The following is a 23,082-nucleotide window of genomic DNA, read 5'->3' as shown; positions in this document are numbered from 1 at the left end:
CTTTAAAGCAATACTTCCTTTCAAGTTCTTAAGACGCCTCTAAATCTTTCTGGTAGTGAGTGGCCAGCGTGGGGGCGGGGTGGGGACCGGGTGCCGGGCAGGCGGCCGAGAGGGCGCAGAGAGCGGGGAGTGGAGGGTTAACTGCTTTGCGATCTCACCAAGCTCTTCCGAAATGCCAGTCCACTGTCGCGGCGACAATGTTTCTGGATGTCGGGGCCTCGTCCCTCCTGGCATTTGTCTGAAATGGAACTGTCTATCCAACCTAGGCCTGGACGCGCCCTACCCGGGTAAGTGGGGGATGGTGGGGGTGGGGTAGGGGCGGAGGGGGACCCGGGGTGGAGTTAGTCGCCTGCCTATTTTCATATTCATTAGAACTGGGAGGTTGCCCGAGAAGCCCAGCTGAGTTTCAAGATATAAAAGCAAGTTCGGGTGCCCCGCTTTCCAGCCGGGACAGATTAAAGGGCTCAGAGCCGGGCTGCTCCCGGCGCCGCAGCCCTCGCTTCCCCTTTCCCTCCTCTCTGGCCCTCCCTCCTCCCGCCCACTGGCTCCCTCCCCCAGCGCTCTCCAGCCTCCGCGCCCCGGGAGCTCCGCGACAGCCTTCCAGGATTATGGAGTTTCTGAGCGAGAAGTTTGCCCTCAAGAGCCCGCCGAGTAAAAACAGTGACTTTTACATGGGCGCAGGAGGCGCGTTGGAGCACGTTATGGAGACGCTGGACAATGAGTCCTTTTACAGCAAAGCGTCGGCGGGCAAATGCGTGCAGGCCTTCGGGCCGCTGCCCCGCGCCGAGCATCACGTGCGCCTGGAGAGGACCTCGCCCTGTCAGGACAGCAGCGGTGAGTCGCCAGCTCCAGCCCGAGCCGCGGGAGCCCTTCCGCAAACCCGAAGTGCGGGGACCCGTCAGGACAGGCAGGCTGGGAGGAAGGAAGGAAGGAAAGGGGCAGCGAGAGACTGGAGGGCGGAGGAGGCAGTGGAACGGTGCGCGTTTTAGGAAGCGGTGTTTTGGTTGCAGCAGACTTTAGGGGGCAAAGGAAGGATTCAGCTCCGGGTTGCCTCCGCGGAGTTCTCCTTTGGCTGTCCTGTCTTGTCCCCTACGGGTCCCGGAGTCCCTCTATCCAGGACCCAGGCGTAAACTGATAGGGCGGTGAATGGAGCGTAATTGAGTCAAGACAGCGCGCTTCCTCTGCGAGCCCGCCGCGCTGCCCCGGCAGGAGGAGCTGAAATCGATCACAGCTCGTTAGAGGACGTCATTGTCGTCACGAATAAGAAAAGTCTAAGCTCCTTTAAGTGAAAAACATTTTTTACTTTTCAAGACAGCGACATTTTTCCTTGTGAAGTTGGAGGGTTGCTAGATTAGCTTGTGTGAATTTGTGATTTCTGTTTCTTTGAGTTTGCAATACAACACAAATTTTTGTTAAATATCAAATCAGTTTAAATAGCTTCGGCAAAGAATCCCCACTATAATCACTCACTCCCGAATTCTGCATTGTCTTTTTTTCTGACTCCACATTAAAAGTCACCTAAGAAGCCTTTCGGAATGCTTCTGGGTGAAATCTTCAACTTTGAATGGTTAACTATCTCAAAGTCAAAATGTTATCAAAACAAACCATCTATCTTTTCTATCCTGTAACCCAATACAAACCTATTTTTTCAGATCGCGACAGCTAAAGCAAGTTTACAATTACAAGAAGACTTTTCCTTATCATTGTATATATTCCACAGTTAAGCTGTAAGGAGCGGGTTGCTTTAAAATAACAAACGAATTAAGTGTGAAATATTTACAACAAGCCTCCCACCCCCTATTTTAATGGAGGTTCAAAATCTGGCAAGGCACGGGCTCGTAGAAGATCATTTTCTAGACACTTTGTACACAGTAAGCTTAAAAAAAGATCTCATTGTTTTACTTATTTCATTCAACGTTGCAAGTTACTTTTGATTTGCAAGGAGACGCAAACGACAGAAAAAAATCAGTTAAATAGGTTCAGTCATTTAGAAAGACGTCAGCAATTAATTTTTATTTTTAATTCACTAAATTTTTGGCTTTCTGGATGTATTTCAGACTGCAGTGTCTTTATTTTGGGGATTCTTAGATGTATACATAAAGTTACTGGAATAGACAGGATTTTTTAAAAATGATTCTGTAATGTCCTGTTTTAACTGCTGGATAAGACTTCAATATTACTTCAATCGTAATATTTTAAATTGTCGGGAATCCAAAATAAGAGCAATAGGTGATTTTTGGTACTTTATCAACTTGTAAACGAACATCACACTATTAGGATGAATTTTAAAAGGAAGGTATTAAGTAAGATGAATGTAGGCAGCAGTCCGCTAAATTTAGGAAAGTTCCTGTCTTTCTCCTGAGCTGCCCTTCGCGTCACGACTGCTTCCCCTCCCCCATCCCTAATTACCGCAGTTCCCCGTTGAACCCTGCCCACGGAGACAAAACCGTATTGTTAATCAGTCATGGCTCTTCTTTATGTTTAGTTTTACATCACGTCTTCTTTTGCATGAAACCTATTAGGCATTTAAGTTATACAGGCATTAGAGTTCAATACGTTTGTATAATGATTAAAGCAGTTGTAATACATTGTGAGAATTTAAAAACAGACAAAAACGAAAAAGTATGACGATTCATTGGAAATTATTGTTCTGACTGGGTTGACTTTAAAAAAAAATGCCTCCCGTTTCAATATGTGCATCTATTGCTTTTGTGTGTGTGTGGCACCATATGATACATTTTTTGTTTTATATCATACTGCAGGCATGCAATCAAATCTGGAGGAAATCACTGAAATTAAAACACTCCTAAACAGAATGCCAGATGACATCCTTTGTAATCTTTTAATAGATGTTTTAATTTCTGCTTGACTAGAGGGAAAAATAAAACTTTGTCTTAAAACATATTTCATGAGTTAAGCATAAATATGACATATTTAGAAAGAACTGCAAGTGAGTTTTTAAGCTGAAGAAGTCTATTTAAGTTTTATTCTTTTTTATAGGAAGCACTTCCAGAAACTGCTATGAAATTCGTTTCATAATTTAGTAGGTCATTTTTTGAAAAAAAATTTTAAATGCAGACATGAATATACAGTCGAAATATTTGAAATATAGTAGAAACAATATCGTATCTTAAATCTATAGTCCATAGGTTTTGTGTAGAGGAGGAAGATGACTTTTAAGAAGAGTTTGTATTTTGATTTACAGACATTATTTTAAAATGAAATATCTTTTTTGGGCCATGTAAGTAGCTTGATTTTGTCTGCTGTGAATAAATATATGACTTACATTAAATTTGGTTCCCTTTTCAAAAATTATGCTCACTTAGGGTTTTTTAAAAAATCTAGAACATCTTTTAACTTGACTACCTTAATTTGGTTATAAATTATGTGCGTAAACATTGTATTAGCCCTGTAAAGTAGAACTGTGAATTTTGGCAAATTATATGAGCTCCAGCTACACATTTTTAAATGGTTTTAAACCTGCTTAAAGTGAATTAATAATTGTATATAATGTGATGATCGGATTAACACTGGCACAGTAAATCATTAACAGACCCAGACCGCTTTCCTGATGCTCTAAATTACTTCAACTTAATTCTGTCATCCAAACGTTTTACAATCCTGAGAACTGTGTTTTCCCCCTCTGGGTACAGTGAACTATGGGATCACTAAAGTAGAAGGACAGCCTCTTCACACGGAACTGAATAGAGCGATGGACAACTGTAACAGCCTCCGGATGTCTCCGGTGAAGGGGATGCCAGAGAAGGGAGAGCTGGATGAACTTGGGGATAAATGTGACAGCAACGTATCCAGCAGTAAGAAGCGGAGACACCGAACCACCTTCACCAGCTTGCAGCTGGAGGAGCTGGAGAAGGTCTTTCAGAAAACCCATTACCCGGATGTATATGTCAGAGAACAGCTTGCTCTGAGGACAGAGCTCACTGAGGCCAGGGTCCAGGTAGGAACCAAATGAAGGCTTTGGGTGTGTGTTGGGGGGCGGGGGTCGTGTTAGAATAATTCATAGTTGGATTTTGCTACAAGGGAGGAAACTGATTCTCCAGCTGAAGATAGAGAACAATGTAATATATGCATGTAGATTTACTAAAATTCCCTTTTACTTACAAAGGATTTAACGACTCACACAAAAACAAAACAAAAGAACTTTTGAGTTATTACATAGGCATAAAAATTAAAAATTATTTAAAAAATATAAAAACGTATCTCTGATTTTAAAAAGTAATTTTTAAAGGACGAGAAACAGTATCATAACTAGCCAAACTAGTAATCCATTTATTTTATTTTGTTTTTCTATTTTATCAGCCGCTGAGGTTGTTTTAGGTTATTTACCAAGTAATATTGGTAAGTTTTTGTATATTTGTAAGTATTTGTATAATGGCCCATAAATCTATAATTTTATTGATATTGGGGTTATAATAAAACAAAGAAAAAATGAAAAAATCTCACAAATTCCTAATTGTTATGTATACCATAACCTATTTTCACTAAACATAGTTAAAGAAAGATCATAGAGCTCATTTACAATTATCTAGCCCTGGTAGTTGCCAATACATGGCATTCTATTATAATTTTTTTAAATCTAGATAACTTACATGGTTTTTGCAGAGGCAATAGAAATAATGATCTTAAAGTAATTTTTAAGTATATACTCAATTATGTTTATAAATTATATTCAAATTATCAAATTGGATGATTCAATATACTAAATTTTTTAATAATTTGAAAAAACAAAATTATAGTGAGTAAAATTGTACCTCTTACGTATATTTATTTTTACTAGATTTGATATTTTAACCTATATTTTATTAGTTCCCAAGTAACAGTAATTCAGTCAAATGGCCTTTTCCTTTGTGTTTTTACTACTCTAGGTAAGAAAATAGTGAATTTTGCAATTCCCATAAGCCACTATAATAGAGAAATGAATAAAGTAGTGAGAAATTTTGTTCTGAGTGGAGTAATAGTATTCCTTCTGAAGATTCAGCCATTGGAAGACCTTTACATCATGAAAGACAACATCTAGTGGTGCAGGAATAACCAGCAGCAGACTTTCACTTTAGTTTGTGGAAGTAAATGGTTCCTTTATCTTAGTTCGGGAAGTAAATATATGGAAAGTGGATGGCAAGGAATAGTTTTAGAATTGCCAGGTGTTAACATGAGTCCCTCATGTGTGTTTTTTGTCTTGTGTTCATATATTTAAATTAGTTATACTTGTAACCATAGAAAAATATGTTCACACACAGAGTGATCAGCTGTGCACAATGCGTTCCCCTTAACATTTCATCAAGTCCTGATTAATTTTTGTCTTAAGAACGCGCACAGAAAGCCAGGTTGTTCTCTTCCCTGTGTTTCACATCAGAGTGCTAATTGGCACCCATTTTAAGGAGATTGTCAAGTTTTTTTCTCAATGAAATAAAAAAACCCTTATTGCTGCTGAATTCCCTTAGTATGCTCATGATGCCTGTCTGTGGAGACAGCAAGAAAATATGGTTTGTTTTATTGGTTTTGTTTTGTTTTTGGTGTTATCTGGAGCCCTGGGCATAGTGGCTAATTCACATTTACCAGCAGTGTTCTAAGAAACCATATCCAACAGGTAGCTCTCTTTGCCTTGTTTTAATTGCTGAAAACTCTTCAAAGGGCCGTCTTAAATTTGCAATACATACTTAAACATTAAACTGAGTATTAATACGTGGTCATCAGTGTGAAGGTAAAGATATAAAAGATTAGAATTGAATATGAAAAAGAGTGAAAATTTTAAGTAAATTTTAATGAAAGCCTTTTTATAATTTGCATTTTTATACTTGATTTCCAGCTTCTTTCCTAAATATTCTATATTCTGAACATAGTTCTGTAAAGACTAAAGAGCTTCCTGAAAGCTGCTACCCTAATGTCCACTCAAAAATATCAAATTATGTATATTGAATATCACTTTCTGTATCTCCTTTTAATACATTAAAATATTAAAATGAAGATTCTGGAGAGCTACAAGTATAAATTAGTGTATATTTATACCTGAGGAATATTAAACCTCTGAGGAAGACAGTTGCTATGATAAATATTTCTAGTATGTCATTAGAGAAATTTGAGGACTGCTTAGTGACCTTTAGAGGCCACACTAACTCACAGGCTTTCTTGACACTTGGTTATATCTGCCCTGTTTCTTTTATTATTTATATCACCTGTAAGTGTTTTAAACTGGAGAAATGATGATAAAAATTTCTGAGTATTTTCCATACGGGAAAATAAATAAGTGGTGTAATTTATGTAAAAGGCACATTTGTATATTTTAAAACCATAGTTCAACTTGAGATGATTCCATTTTACCTGTAGTTTTTATCATGCTCGATATAATATGTAATCTTAATCTTTTCTGTTTCTAAATAATCATGATATTTCCACTGATGCCAAATGCTTTAGGTGTAATCTTTATGTTATAAATTTTTCTAAGATTGTGTAAGCATGAGTACAACCCAGAATAATCTTCACTTTGTGACATGTTTTAAAGATAATTGTTTTGACAGATCTAGATATTAATTTGGTTGTGGATTGGCTAGGTTAATGTTATGTGCATAACCACAAACTAAAAGTTATGGATGTCTTCCAGATTTACAGCATTCTCTGAAAGGAGGATTATCTATCATAGTTTGGAGATATAAGGAGTCTTCAAGATTATACAGTCTAATTTCTTTTTATTTTCCATGAATGAGAAAACAGACGCTCCGACATATTAAATAAATTTGCTGAAAGTATCTTGACTCTTTCCATTATATTGCCTCACGGACATACCACTTATCAGAGTACAATAGGAAGTAAAATTTGTGGATGCTTTTCTGACATTAAGAAATTCCTTTATTAGTTTTGTTGACCTGGTTTACTTTTCTCAGTTGAAGTCTTTTAACAGCACATTTGCATTATCAAATACTCTTTAGCTAAAATTCTGCTTTTTTAAAAAATTAGGTTTGGTTTCAAAATCGAAGGGCCAAGTGGAGAAAAAGAGAACGTTATGGCCAAATTCAACAAGCTAAAAGCCATTTTGCTGCCACCTATGATATCTCGGTTTTGCCAAGGACTGACAGCTACCCACAGGTATGGTAACTGTACCAGATAGGGACCGAAATAGACGTAGTTTGTATACTCTCCAAGGGGTTACTATAAGCTTTATTTTATCTAATATAATAGTCAAGAATTTTAACCTCCAGAAGACTTTTTGCATGTTCGTTAGATTTTTATTTTATGAAAATATTTATTTTGTTCTTGTTTTTTTCCAGAGCCATTCACTTAAAAATATTTCAGGATCTCTTCCTTGTTATACATTGCAACAACTGAATTAGCATCATTTAATAGTATGACACTTTTAATTCTCTACATTTTAATTATTCAGACTCACTTCCTTTGTTAACTTTTAAAAATACATAAGGCATTGCTTGGCAGGCATAGCTATTGTTTTATGAACCGTACCCATAACCTAGTGTCAGATGTGGCCTAGGAAACCTTCAGTACCACTTAAAAATATCTCTTTTCTTATGTTGTTTTTTCAGCTTTAAAGTTGCTCATTGTTTCAAGGAAACATTTAGCCCCTTGTGACTTAAAATATCTATAGAATTAGCACTGAACATAATTTTAAATATTTATCTTGTTAAGAAACACTTTCCTTTATAATGGGAGCTCTCTCATTTCAAAGACTATATAGAAATTCTTTTTCTTCCAATTTTTCTTTTTAATTTAGAGGTTTTTTTCTTTTTAATACTTTGTAACGCATGTAAATAAAAAATATTTTGTCTTTCTAATTCGACATTACTTTTTCCTAATACTGAATTATTATATTGAGAACTGTATTTGATATATGATAAGGGACACGTGTCTTATAAGGAACAAGCCATCTGTTATTTCATTGCTTATTGTTTAATGATATGCATTGTAAGAGACCACTTTGAAAACAAATATGTAACAGATATGCTAGTGGAATACCTCGATAATCCAGTAACCAGATCATCGCAGCCCCGCACTTAAGGGTATTCATTTTCTTCAACTGTAAATTCATACCCTGTGGGCTTGAATTCAGTCCTTTAATTTTGTGCTATCCTTGTGTTCTTATGCCTTTTATGATCCTTAAAATCCTATCTTGAGACATTCACTCCTCCAGATAAATTCACCAAATTTATTAAGGTAATATTCTATGTGAACAAGAGCCTTACAGGTCACCTAGTTCAACTCCATTTTAAAAATTAGGAAACCAGGCCCAGGTGGGTTAAGAAATTGGACCCTGATCACACACGATCCTTCACGGGGCAGTCTCGAAAGGGCTGCTACGAGGAAGCCTTACCACTGCCGTTTGCTAGAAAACCAGTGGTGTGGGTACCTTTTGATAAGTGCCCATACCTGCCATAAGAAGAATCTTATTTCTCTTTTAAAATTTATCTTGAAGTAGTTCGCTCATTTTTTCTCCTGTTTAAAGCGTGTATATACTCCTAGTTACTTATCATCACACGGCTAATGAAATTTATTCCCCAGATATTTTTAGGTGTCCTAGTTGAGTTCTACACTAAGTGCTGTGAGGATGTTCCCCTGTAGACTAGAAGCTCCAGGAGAGCAGGCGCGGCAGTGTCTTCTCAGTTGTTCCACTACTGTACCCTCCCTGTATCAGGCTCTGTTCCAAGCAGGTTACATATATTAACTCATTTAATCCTCTCAACAGCCTTATGCAGGAGGTGTTATTAATTATCCCCACTTTTCATATGAGGAGACTGACGCACAGAGAGGTGAGGGTTTTACTCACTTCGCTACTAGACCAGAGGCAGTCTGGCTCCCGAGTGCAAGGTCTTAACCCTCACAATAGACTGTCTCTCCTAGTGAATATGTTTGAATGATTGACTGGTTAATAAATTAATTCCAGAGAGCACGAGACTTAAGTTGTATTATTCAAGTCTGTGGTTTAGTTCAGGGGAGCAGAGAATGTCCTCACAACCAGTGAACTAACAGTTAAAAAATGGAGATGGCATAGACTTTATATAATTTAGGACTATTTGACTGTGATGACTTTAGAAATAATAAAATCACAAATTATGAACTCTTTTCAAGTGGATTTTAAACAGGCGCAGCAATAAGTCTGTCCTACAACACTTGACCATGATATATCGTTTTCACATCTTATAATTTTTATCTTCATTCCTTTCCTTGTACAGCCCATTTCTGTCCATTTTCCACTTCTCTGTTCTTTGCTGTTGGTTGCCTTCTCTCTACGTCCCCATTCTTCTTCAGTATAGCATAAAACATTTAGAATAATGCCTGGCACCAATTAAGCTCTTTCTAAGGGCTTAATATATTCATATACTCCGACTAGTCACCCTTTTTGCCTAGGATTATCCTGCCATTGTGTTATTGTGCCTCACAGCTTTGGATAGTATCAGTTAGCAGAATGAGATAGCCTAGTAGTCAAGCAGGAAAGGGAATGATACACTCGGATTATACATTTGATAGTCTTTCTCACTCAAACAAAAAATTAAAAATTTTTTCCTCGCAAGTCATGGGAATTTTGCACTAATTCTGCCTGTGGCTTCTCCATAATTTATGTACGTTGGTTATACCACCACATAATGTAAGTATGGGGCACAGAGATTATATGTTGAAGTTATTCTAACAGTGCAATTCATTAATAATGATAAAAATCAAAACTGTAAAATCCATAGTACTTTTCTATCTTAGTCAGTCATTTAATGTTTGGTGGCCTGAAATTCTGAAATCAAGTATTTCCCACTCCCCATTGTAGATATTGGACAAAGCCAGGGGAAAGTTCCATTTTTACTTCAAAATATGTGGTTGACTTTTTTTGGTTTGTTTGAAAAAAATAATTATGCCAAGATCATTTCTCCCAAGCTCCAGCCTAAGGAAACTCTTTTTATCATGTGGCTTGAGAATAAAGATTTTTAATGGGAAAAATAGGAACCAAAATAGAATCCAACAACTCAATGCAAAAAGATATTGAATTTGGTTACTGTTACTAATTACAGAAAAAAATTATTAATTACAAAAAAAGTTGGAAACTAGAAAATGTTGGAGGCAGGACAGAAATAAAGAATTAACAATTTGGCAGGAAAGCAAAAACATACACAGAAATACATGAAAACCGGAAATGGTTTAAAAAATGAGCTCCTCGAGCTCCATCAGTGGGGATAATAATCTTACCTAGTATAAAGGTATCTATATATAACATATAATATGTTTATTCATGAATAGTAATTAAAAATTATTTTCTAAAATGTTCTAAATACTTTGTTTCCACTGGTCTTCATTACACTATAGTAAAAACAGCCAAAATAGCAAAATAGTAACTGCTAGTTGAGGGCTTATTTTAAGCCAGGCTTCCTTCTTATAGCCATTAACTCATTGAACTTCAGCCCTGGTTTTCTGAGTCCAGGAGTCCAGGGCTTTTTATGCAACATTTTCTCCTTAATCCATCCCTGAGCAATGAAATAGTTCAATTTTGACCCTAAAACATCACATCACTTTGGAAAGGCAAAATGCTTCTATTTTTTAAATTTATAAAATAATGATATAAAGCATTTAAAAAGTGGACATTTCTTAGACTGTTTTAAGATATTCTTTTTCTTAAGCTTGGTCATATTTGATAGCAAACAAACAAGAAAGGGAGATGTTAGTGGGAATATACTCTAAAGGTAGTATATTTTGTTCTACTGAAAAATAGTATCTTTTTTTTAAAAAAAAGCCCTTTATTTTGGTTCACAGTGTTAGTTGCCATTTGGCAACACTATGATTTAGCTAAATTAAACTATTTGACGTTCTCCCATACATGACATCTTAAAAAACAGTCCCGTTGCTTGTGCTGAATCTGTTCCCTCTATCTTGAATTCCCTTCACCTCACCTAAACTGTATTTCCTCCATGGAGCCTCCTCTCATTCCCCTTCAATCATCGCATCTCTTTCTCGCTGATATTGTGATGGGTTGTGTAAAATGTCTGCTACACCATTTGCAATGTAAAGTATTCAAAAGATAATTCAGGTCTTACCTTTTTATCACCACAGTATTTAGCAAATTATATATATACTGAATAGATGTGAAAAAAAGTACTGATTCACTTCAATATTTATGCAGGAGCACATTATGAAACAAAAATTAGTCAATTTTCAATAAAATAGATGGCTTCTGAATCTCTGCTGTTAACCAGCTCTGTGGTCTTAAGCAATTAACTTTTCCTCTTTGAATCTCAATTTCCTCCTCTTTAAAAGGAGTGGACTGGAAAGATTTTGCAGACTTCTTTCAGCTTAATTTTTTTTTCTTCTTCCAGAATTATTTGCGTTTTATCCAACAAAAATATGCTAGGTACTGTTTTAGGCACAGGGACTATACAAATGATGTAGACAAAATCTCCTGCTTTGTGGACAGACCACAAACTGGGTGATATTTGTACCAAATTCTGCAAACACTTCTGGTTGCAAACTAGACCTAGCAAACCAAGAGACCCACATAATTTTGTCCTTGAGTTTATGAAGCAGGCAAATATCTATCGACATTAGATTCTAACTTGTTTCTAATATATCAAAACCAAAGCATTTTTTAAATAATTATTTTTGGTGAATAAAATATTTTCTGTTAAGGTGTAAACATTTTCTGGAAGATTATAGCCAGCCTTCATTCTTACAAGGAGTGCTTAATTTCATGCCATTAGGTTTGATTCAAATTACATGTGCATTAATTTTATCATTTACTAGTTGGGTAACTTTGGGTAAGTCTCTTGACTTCCTTGATCTTCAGATTGTTTATTTGTAAAATGGAGGTATTGTTGGTGCTAGAGTTGGTGGTGGTGGTGGTGTAGATGATGATGATGATGATGGTGATGATCGTGGTGATTATGATGATGATTGTGGTGATGGTGATGATGATGATGATGATACTTTTCTGTTATGCAGAGGATTAAATTGATTTCCAAACAATATATGGAGCTAAATCTTGGGATTTGAGGAAGGCCAGGGGTTAATGTGTGACTGTGGGCTTCACAATGAGGGAGTTGTGGGTTCAAATCCTGACTCTGCCACTTAGTAGATTTTAGACCTTTGGCAAATGAATTAACCTCCAGGAACATTTCTCCTTATTTATAAAGTGGGGGTGAAAGTTCATATCATGTTTGTGACAATTAAAATAGTTTATGCAAAGTACTTAAGACATTGCCTAGTATGTAGAGTGCTCAATAAATAGTAACAATTTTATAATAGCCATTAGTCATTATTAATTGTTTTCTACAGTAGAGTGGTGGCTAAGTGGTTTAAATGTTCTCTTATGTTGTAGCATTTAAACTAATCCAATCTGTGAGTAAATTTACTATTTAATGATCTAGGGAAAGATTAAATTCAGTTACATATACTTTCTTCTTTAAATTAGGATAACCAAATATACTACCTGTAGAGAAGTTTGAGTAGATTCTCAATCCACCAAAATTATTTTCTCTTGAAGAAAATGTTTTCATCAAAAATTTCAAAAAAGGAGTTTAAGTTTTTTCCCACCAAAATTTTCAATGAGGTTTCGCTTAGTATATGGTGAGAATCATAACTAAATCTGTGTTTACCAAATGTACAAAGAGACCTATGCAGTATCTTGCTTTCTATTCTTTAATTGATGACTTTATAAATATGTGCCACTCGGAGTTTGAACATACCAAGAGTTGAATTCAAGTTATAGATAATTTGTATTCATTGGGGTAATTATAAAAACAGATTAAAGCTGTGTACATTTCTAGTTTAACAAATTCTGTTTCCGCATTCTAATTATTTAATTTTTAAAAGAAAATTTTAAAGTTTCTGTAAAGTAGTGATTGTGAAGATATTGTTCACCCTACCTTTCTTCTATCACCAGCTTCTGTACTGATCTTAAAGTTTACCTTCACTTAAGCTAACTAAGAAATATGGAACTTGTTCCCTTCAACCACTGTGGTTTAGCAGTTTAAAGGCATCTGGGGCAGTTTTTACCTTTAGAGAAAGTATCACATTTTAATCACTGTTATTTCTATTTTTTCCTAAATATTTGAAGTAAACAAATAACCCAAATTCTTTAAAAAATGTTAATAATGTAGCTATACTTGATGCATTGTGTAATGAATATTCTCCTATCTATGAAATAACCAGTGATGTGGTCATACAGTGATACAGTGAAACTTCCCTTCTGATGAATGAAGGGACAAAAATGTTAACATCATTAGGTCAACAAAACATATTGATAATTGTACAATTACTGATAGTAAGCAGAAATGTTTAAAATCATAGAAGAAATGTGATATGATAGTCTGTTATTACTCAAATAAATGTAGTTTTTACAGTGGATAAAGTTGCTGATTTAATTAAATGTATACAAATATATACTAGTTTTATATAAATATGTATAAGGAATATTTCATATATATGTATATGTATATATTAAAAATAACTTCATGTAGCATGAGGCAGATTGTGTCAGTATCAACTTGGTGAAAGTGCAGCTAGACAGAAACAGTGAATAATTTTTATTTTGTTGAAAGTACAAACACTATAAAGAGATAAAGAATATCCTCCAAAAGAAATGGAGTACATTCGTGTTTTAGATTATGAAAAGACTTAGTTTTGAAAAATGTCATATTAGAATTTAATGTGACTTAATGACTTTACACAGTAATAATAACTTAGCTAATTTTTTTTTTTGCTTTTAAGAGGTGACCACTGTGAAAGCATTGAATTTAACTGAATTGATCCTAAGTATTTTATATATTAAGAGGAAAGAATATCAACAAATCAAGTAGATTACCAAAATAAATAACAAGAAAAAGATGTAAAAATAAATTATTGAAGAGTGCCAATGTTGCTTATACATATAAAAACTATGGGAAAATAGAGAACAGCCAGGGAGGAATTAAGCCGTCAACGCCTAGGAAGTCCATGAGAACAACCCTGTAGGTTAAAACCTGCTGTTCACATTAATATTCTTAGTGGGAACCTTGTGATATACTTTAATCCAGAATTTCATGTGTGCTATATATATTAAGCCCCATGTTTCTATGAGTTTTCTTTCTTATTCCAAGCCATGGAGCATTAAGTAGAAAAAAGATTTTGCACCAACTCACAGTTGATTTAAAAATGACAAAAATAAAATTTCAACTTTGTGGTTAACGCAAATACAAGACGAATATGACTGATAACTTGAAGCAGGATTTTAAGAATAAATTCAAAGGTCATATATGATACCAAGTGGGAATATCTAAGATTAAAAATATTCTGTGAAAATTAAAGTATTTGCATATTTGATTTGTTTTAAGTTATTCATGAGGAAAACTTAATTTTTATTGTAATCTTTGCCTTTATAATTGTGAATTTTGTTTTAATAGAATGGTGTCTTTGAAAACAAATCAGGCACTGATGACTCAGCAATAGCTCTCAGGCATGTATCTAAAATACATGAAAAATAAGGTGATAAATAATTGGAAAATACTTCATATGATACTTGTTTCTGGATAATAAAATAGCAAATGCTCAGTGTGATTATTTTATTTCCTCCTTAAGTGAGTTGATAGGAAAAGTTTCATTTTAAGGCATATAGGGTAAGATTTTCTATGACTCTTTTTAATGATCATAATGACTATAAAATGTAAGAACACATCTAACACTAAAGGAAAAGAAAAAATATCCTTAGTATTGCTTATATCTTTGACTTGGAGAATATTTGAAATATTATTTGAATAATACAAAATTTAAACACATTTATGTGATGCCATTCTGAAAATTTCCAGACATTAACATTTTTCATGAGACTAAGTGCTTTTCATTTTTGCACTAACAAGAGATATATACTTTTATTTTTCTGTAAAGCAGTTTTCTTCTCAGATTATTGGTCTCACATGACTGTTAGATCTAACAGTGATTTTTTCTTTAAGGGAAAATGCACTCTTTCTTGTTCCAAATCCCTGTATATATATATATCTAAGATGGAATTTTATTTTAAAAATCAGTCTTTAATATGTGATCTTTTTCAGATGAATAAATAACTTCTAATCACTTCAGCTTAATAATACTGTATGTGGAAAAGATACACTTTTGGAATTTTTGAAATGTAAATTGATTCCAAAAAAATCTTAATGTTTATATGTTATCTTAAATTTTTTTGGTGAAAATTACACCTAATAAGTAGGCACTGATGAAAACGTACCCTCATTCCTGTCTCAGGGAGTACCTAAACATACTCAGATTGATCTTTTCACGGCATGATTAATTCAGTTGGGATTTTTTTTTCCCAGATGGACAAAGTCTCAGTGTGTGTTATTCACTGGTACCAAATTCACTATTTAGAAAAACATTTAAACTCTTCCTCCCTGCCAGCAACCTACTGATGTAGTTACTAGAAAAGTTAATGGGACCCTAAAGTTAGTCAACAGCTAAAAATACCTGCAAGGTACTAAGCATATGATTCTTATTAATATTTTATCCCCCTAAATTTTAAAGGAAAGGATATGCTAGGAACGAATGTAATGGTCTCTTAAAAAGTTAAACTACTTTTGTAAAAAGTGATGTTTGTGTTTTTTAAAGAGACCATATAAAAAATATGGTAAATTAAATTATATAGTGAGAATGTGGTAATAAATCTATATAGTAAGTATTGAATAATGTATAAAGTAGTCAATAAATGTAAAAATTCTCTCAAAGAGGAAAAACCAAACATTTTGTGTATATGGTGCGTGTGTGTCTGTGTGTGTACACGTGCATATGAATGTTGGTGGCAGGTAGGAGCAGTATGTATACAAAGGAGGAGTTAGGGTTGAATAAACTTATTTTACTGGGAAAAATATTATTTAGCTGGTTTTAGAGATGCTTTAGAATTAAGGAACGGTTGTTACTCATATATTTTCATTTTGTGCAGTGTTTCTATTACATCTAGATTAGATTCCATAGACCAGTGTCTTCTAAATAGCACTAACTTAGGATATAGAATATATAATGCTATCATGAAACTATTTGGTATTTTTTACACAGCGTGGTACTTTACAACTAAGGCAAAGACTAACTTACATTTCTTTTAAAAGGTTTTTAAAAAGCGTGAAAAATTACTCACTACAATAAAATCAGCAAATATGTTAGAAATATACGCCAGGTTTAGCATACTAAAATTTTCTTTGTAGCTTTGGTTATACAAAGAATATATCTATATTGAGTTTCTAAGGTGAAGGTAAATGAGATTTATGATTTCCTATGCATGATTTACCAGATTACTTCAATTCATGACAGATATATATCCACAGCGAAGAGTTCTTAATGTGTATATTTATATACTTATATATTAACCCTCTCCTTCCTATCTATTGCTTTTAGTTCCTTGGAAGAAAACTGAATGTTAAATGAATTTGATTTCAGTTTGAAAAGAATCAGACAAAAAAACAACTTTGCTCCAAAATTCCAAAGTTGTGGAATAATTAAGTGTTAACTTTTTATTTGATTAGAAAACCATTAAGGGGCAAATGTTCAAAGTGGAGGGTAGTAAGTTAGCCGAACTTCCATCTACGCTAATGGCAGGCAGTTGGCTAAGTTCCCTGGACAATGCTTTGAACAGACCCCTAGAACTTTTGAAAAACGTTGTGAAGCACTTTACAACATGGAATGTTTTTAGGTTCTCCACTCCTTTTAAATGCAACAAAGAAGAAAAATGTAAAGGCAAGCAGTCCTTTTTTTTTTTTTTTTTTTTAGCACACATGAAAGAAGGATATGGGCATTATTTAATAATGTTGTTCCATGTTATAAAGCCCTTGAATATTATACAGTTAGAGGCCTACAAAAACACCCAAAAAATGATTTGATGCTGAGCATTGCCATTGTAGGTGTCTGTGAAATAATCCAAAAAAGAAAAGTAGTGATCCTATTTAGAAAAAAAAATGCATTCTTTCATTCCAGAATTTAACAGCAAATATAATATTTCTATTAATGAGTCAGAGAGCAAGATTTTTGTGTGCCTTCTTTGTTGACAAATAGATATATGCCGTTTTAGACAATATGGCTTGTAGATTCCAGCACATAGTTTTAAAATGACCACTTACTTAAGAATAGAATTTGTGGAGGGATGGGGGAGCTGCAAAATGAGCCCACCTTGACAACAGATTTATTAAATCACAAGCTCAAACAACTTTGTTGTTTAATCAAATATTGCCTTCAAATACTAACAGAAGTAGATGATCTAGAACAAAAATGATACCTGCCAGGTTTTCCATACAGTGATCAGATGACATCTAGAGTATGATATTCTCTTGTCAACTGTTGATAAGGGCGAAGGGTGTTGACAACCTCCAGCGTATGCAGAGGAATGTAACTAGAATGATGCAGTCTGGAAACCATGTCATCTGAGGAATGCTTAAAGAAAAGAGACTTGCAATTGTGTAATAATTGCCTGATGATACTTGAAGATTTCCACATGTAAGAAGGCTGCTACTTATTCTCTATCATTTCAAGGAACAGAAATAGAGCGATAGATAGAGGAAGATAGCACTCGCTTCTTTACAGAGCTCTCAAAAGGGAAAGGAATGGTTTTTGAACAGGTGAGCTTCTTATCACAGGAAGTACACGTAATTGAAAGTGGACAAGGAGTTTTGCATTTAGAAGAACATTAGACTTCAAATGTTTCCTAATCCCAGGTGATTTTCAGAATTGCATGTGTGTATTATCATCATTGCCGTTATTTTAATACAGATCCCCTGAGCCACACCCCATGCTTAATGAATCAGAATCTTGAGAATAAATGTTTAATAGGAAAAAAAAACTACCTAGGGAAATATAGTCTGCAAGGTCTAGGTATGTAATTTTCATGATTTCTGTTAAGATTATATAGTATGGTGATTCTAGAGTTCAAATCATGAAACAAAATCTAGATATATTAGCATAAGTTGTCCCTAAAATTTTGATTACATCTGCAAGATGGATCAGTCCAAATTTCATATCCTTAGAGATTTTTCAGTCATTTAATAGATTTGTATTAATGGCTTATCATGTATTGTGTTTAGGCCTGAGGATGAGGAAACAGTTGTGAGCAGTCATCCGGGATTTTGCTTTCAGAGAATAGAGCCTATGAACCCCCACAAAGTTAGGATTATGATTAAGTAAATAAGCAATTTCAACTCATAAGACTAGTTTGTATATCATTGTAGCATTTCTTAAGATTTCCCGGGTTTAGATTTGGCCTCCACCATTGTAATTATGCAATTTTAGGTGAGGTTCTTAAGCTCTCTGTTCTATAGTTTTACCTTCTACAAAATGGAGATAGTAAAAGCACACACTTTTTAGTGTACTGAAATGATTAGAAGTCTTCATAATGCATTTAATATAATGCCTGACACTTGGTAATTGCCTGACACTTGGTAATTAACTGATAACCATTAGCCATCATGAGCATGATCTTAATCATCATCATCAGATGTTTAAAAATCCAGAGGGAATGCTTCAGAGGAAGCAAAACCTCAGTTCACTGGGGATATTATCTTTTACAATTTGCATCTAATTTTCAATATAGAAACCAGCTAGATCCCTAAAGTCAAATGGAAACACGCCAGAAATTTAAAAATGAAAGAAAGATATGGGAGGGAGGGTGAAGGAAGATAGAGATCATGGAAACAGGACATATCAGTAGAAATGTGTGACAATGTCACTCCCCATGGGCATATGTGGATATCTTCTCAAGTCCAACTAAAATATTGTTGTAGTAACTTGCTTTAGCAATCCGTTCTGTTCAGAAAACATTTCTATATGTTAGAAATTCTTTCACCAAAAGTAACACATTTAACTTGCTTAATCATGTCCAGACAAAAAAGTTTTGGTCAAAATAAAAATATTTGCCCATGTCATGGAAACTGGTGAATTTCTTTTCAACTTATAGAAAGATTAATGCTAATTCTTTTAAAGAGAAAACACTTTCTTAATTTACATTCATAGATTACCTCCCTTGCCTCTACTTTCCTTATTTTCCCTTTTTCACCTACTTGGTAAATAAATTTCTATGCGTTTGGAATACGAGTAGATGATTTTAATAATAAATTCTAGCAACATTATGTATAAGTGGAGGAATCCTTTAACAAATATAAAATGTAAATAATCTTTCTGTACCACAATTTTGCCTTTCATTTTTTTTTTCCCCAAAAATAAGCAAGCAAGTTCACTTTCATTTCTTGAAAGCCCTTTTGTCAGACATGTGACTGTGGTTTTTGCAGTGTAGCACAATGTTTGATTGAATGTCAGAGGAAAATCACCCAGATCAAGTTAGAAGAGCTAGTTTGACAGAGTAATGATATTAACAGCCCCTGTTGTTGGTTTGAGATACATAACTCAGCAATCACTGGCACCCATCGTTATATTTTGGCTGAAGTGGCATACATATAGTAGAATGAGCCAAAATTAAAATAACATAGCCCATGATGACTTAAGGATTAATAAAATATGCAAATCATTAGATATATCAATAGATACATGTCACAGATTTAACATATTTAAAGCAGATTATAAATATATTTGTATAAAGAACTATTTTTAAAACAACCCTGAAATGAGCATCTTGTCAATCATTGAAAGCCCACCTAAGGCATGAAATTAGTTGTTCAAATTTTCTCTTATGTTTCGAAACTGGTTAAGAGGTCCTTTCTTGAGTGACAGAGTAACATCTCTACGAGTGTGATCTAGAAGATTCATTAATGTATTTTCTGCTATTAATTGAAAATAAGTTGTCTTAAAAAGTATGATTTAAGCTTGGGTGTTGTAAGACTACACCAGAGGCTATATTTAGTAGACAGGAATCTTTATGTAAAAATAAATATAAGAAAACATTTGTGTATGTGTTGAAATAATTGATGATTCCATTCTAATTATCGTGATTTTAAAAAAGAAAGCCAGATGAAATAAACATATATATTGTTGCTGTGTTCTAGTTCAAATCTATTGTAATAATATTGTGAAAAGCATACAATTTTTAAATTTCATCTTCTAAGTCTTCATCTCTGCCATGCTATATCATGAGACATTTTTTTTTCCCCAGCTCCTGCTGTTTGTTGTGATTTTTCTCTATGCTTCTCAGTAATACATGTGATTGCTGTTTTTTTTTCCTTGTTTAAATAGCTGGTCTAAGATACCTCCTATGTAAATTTCATGTTATACAATTTCTACTTAGTGTTTCTTTGTGTGCTAGTAACTTCAGATAAATTTGTTTATTGGTAAAATTGCACTGAATTGTTTCCTGTAGATATTTAATAACGTGAAATGTGAATTTCTTGGACATGAAATAACCCAGTTTTCAATCTTATATAAGATATTATATAGTACTTTGATTATACTCATATGAAATTTTTGCTAATACTTGCATATTTCTTTCAGTTGTGCTTCCATTATTTGGTAATGGTCATGTTTTAGAATTCTAAATGTTTTACATGTCATAGTTCTATTGCACCCTCACTCTATCATATATAATGATAGAATAAATGTTTAAAATACGTATATATTTCTCAGGTCTACAGAGCTATGTCTTCAAGACTGTAGGAAATAACAAGCAATGAAAGAGTAAAGATTTTCCAAAATGAGTTTAATCAAAAAATATCTATAGATCAAACAGCCTAATGTCAGCAATGGTTTTCACCAAAACTGCCACACCAAGTGTCCAACTTTAGAACTTACAAAAAAAGCAATTGTGTCATTTTGTTCAGAAAGGTGAAAATTATGTTCAAACCTAAAACCATATTTTAAACTGCTTTTCTAAGCGCATGAATTGGTCATGAATCATGACTAAATCTTCCAGATTTCATTTTAAAAATCATGACTTTAAGAATACTCAAGAGATTCACATGTTCTCAGACTATTTTATGTGGTCAAATATGTGGGTTTTGGTGATCTGTTACAGTATAACAAAGTGGAAGAATCTTTCAAATAATTATTTTTCAGTAATCCCTTTATGTGCTCAGAATGTAATTACGGACCACCCGAAAGGAGCAAACAATGAACAGTTAACAAAATTTAGTAAATGCAGTTTAACAAAAGTAAGGGAACAAAAGTGAGAACTCGTAAATGTAATATTTATTGTTTTATGTATTCCAGATTCAGAACAATTTGTGGGCAGGAAATGCGAGCGGTGGTTCTGTGGTTACTTCATGCATGTTACCACGTGACACTTCGTCCTGTATGACACCTTATTCTCACTCGCCTCGGACAGATTCCAGTTACACAGGGTTTTCAAACCACCAGAACCAGTTCAGCCACGTGCCCCTCAACAATTTTTTCACTGACTCTCTTCTTACTGGGGCTACCAATGGACATGCATTTGAAACAAAGCCAGAGTTTGAAAGGAGGTCTTCCAGTATCGCAGTTCTTCGAATGAAAGCCAAGGAGCACACTGCCAATATTTCATGGGCCATGTAACATACAGTACTCTTTTATTTTTCTTTTAATGGCAAAGTAAAACATTCTTATTTCTCATATTTAAAGGATACCACAATAAGCTGCTGTGTGTGGAATTGCTAAAGGTCAAGATATACAGTGAGACCAGCTTAAATGAATAGTTGTTGTTATTTAACATTAAAATCTAAGAATGAACCTCTGAAAAGACTAAATAGGTTTACCATGCACCAGTCTCCACAAACTCTGTTTTAGTAGTAAGATTTTTTTTCTATTGTACGAGTCGATGAAATATGATCATGCAACTTCTTAAAAGAATAAATGTATTAAACAAATTCCTGTGTTATAGATTGATTTATGTTAGTTCTGTATAACAAGAAATCCCTTGTAAAATAATACCTGATAAAGGAAGAAATGCACTGGGGAAAATGTCAAGATACCAAAGCTGTCAGGTAAATATTGAAGCATCGTGTTTCAGGGAGTTAACTGCCATTTCTCCCTCTCTGGCTCCAGGATGCAATGGGCATATCCCCTGTTGCTGAGAATTTATCTTCAGGCCTCGAAGATTTTTACCTCTAGCTGTTTTAGTGTATTTCCACCCCATGAAAAAAGAGCTCTTCTAAAAGGACCAGCATTTGCATGAAATATTCGGGCATAGTTTCCTGAAACCATATGGCTAAAGGTGATAACTGAAATATTCCGGTGTGATTTAAAATACAGTCTGGAGAACAGTTTTTATAAATGCCATCTTTTTAATGAAAAAGCCAGCATGGACTCAGCGACTTAATTATCATACACAAGAAAAAAAGAAAGTTACAAAACCTGCCGTTGCTTTTAAACTAAAACGCTGTTGATTAAACTGTACACACAAACATCTAATACACTAAGAGAAATATTTTCAGTTAAAGGAGCAGCAAATAGGAGTTTATATTTATTTCATGGGCATGTGCAAGTGCACACGCATGTGTGTTTGTTTTTTGACATACAAGCCATAAGCATTTTTTGCTACCTTGGTTTTGCATAGGGAATTAAAATGTCAGAAGGCTCTCTAAAGTTTCTGGTGGACAAGAAGAGAAGAAAAATACATTGCATCTGGAAAATTGCTAACCCCTTTGATTTACTTCTCCTCCCTTTCCCCTGTCACATTCCAAGCTTTTTCAGATGAGTGAAATGTTAACCTCCTTGAAAGACTCTTAAGTTCATAAAGGCAAAGAAAATTAATTGAAATGAAGATGACTTCCATGGCTTGGATCAGAGCAAGATCTGCTCTTTGTACTCTCAGAATCTTCCTTGTGGTTCCTACAGCCTTTAGGGATATGCTTGGAAGCCCTAAAGGCTAGAGGATAGGAATAAATGAATTTTAAAAATTAAATTTCAGAAAAAGTACTTAAATGCAGTAAGTGTCTCTTCCCCTTAAGTGGGAAAATATTTACAGCACTTAGACATCTTTTGTAATAAAATTTTAAATCAAGCAGATGATGGAGATGAGTGATGTCCTAAACAAACATTCCTTGACTTCATAATAACTCTGTTCTTTATTACTTTTGTGTTCTCTCTTTTTAGTTTTCTTCCCAAGACAAACTTGTTCAACTTTGGCCTTGAGAATTATGCTTACATGCAGGAGCTTTGGTTAAAGGATTGTTTAGGCAGCTGTTAAATATCCTTCGTGTGTTAGAAGAGAATGACTTC

General features: G+C 34.3%; 1 protein-coding gene across 1 annotated transcript; it reads left to right on the top strand.

The window, feature by feature from the left end:
* The first annotated feature begins 511 nt into the window (after positions 1-511).
* Positions 512-21,705, top strand: ALX1 (ALX homeobox 1). The gene is made up of 4 exons (XM_058568840.1): positions 512-834; positions 3,654-3,958; positions 6,973-7,101; positions 21,097-21,705. Exons 1-4 carry the CDS (start codon positions 609-611, stop codon positions 21,415-21,417), a joined length of 981 nt encoding a protein of 326 aa, XP_058424823.1. The 5' UTR covers positions 512-608; the 3' UTR covers positions 21,418-21,705.
* The last annotated feature ends 1,377 nt before the right edge of the window (positions 21,706-23,082 follow it).

Source organism: Diceros bicornis, chromosome 25 (genome assembly GCF_020826845.1).
Source record: "Diceros bicornis minor isolate mBicDic1 chromosome 25, mDicBic1.mat.cur, whole genome shotgun sequence".
NCBI lineage: Eukaryota > Metazoa > Chordata > Mammalia > Perissodactyla > Rhinocerotidae > Diceros > Diceros bicornis.
Note: the sequence above shows the minus strand (reverse complement) of the source record. Positions and strands in the feature narration are given on the sequence as shown.

Excerpts from the sequence above, each read along its gene's own strand:
- ALX1 (XM_058568840.1), top strand. The coding sequence starts at position 609 with ATGGAGTTTCTGAGCGAGAAGTTTGCCCTCAAGAGCCCGCCGAGTAAA. Across the intron at positions 3,959-6,972 it reads TCACTGAGGCCAGGGTCCAG|GTTTGGTTTCAAAATCGAAG; the intron begins GTAGGAACCAAA and ends TTAAAAAATTAG. Across the intron at positions 7,102-21,096 it reads GGACTGACAGCTACCCACAG|ATTCAGAACAATTTGTGGGC; the intron begins GTATGGTAACTG and ends TATGTATTCCAG.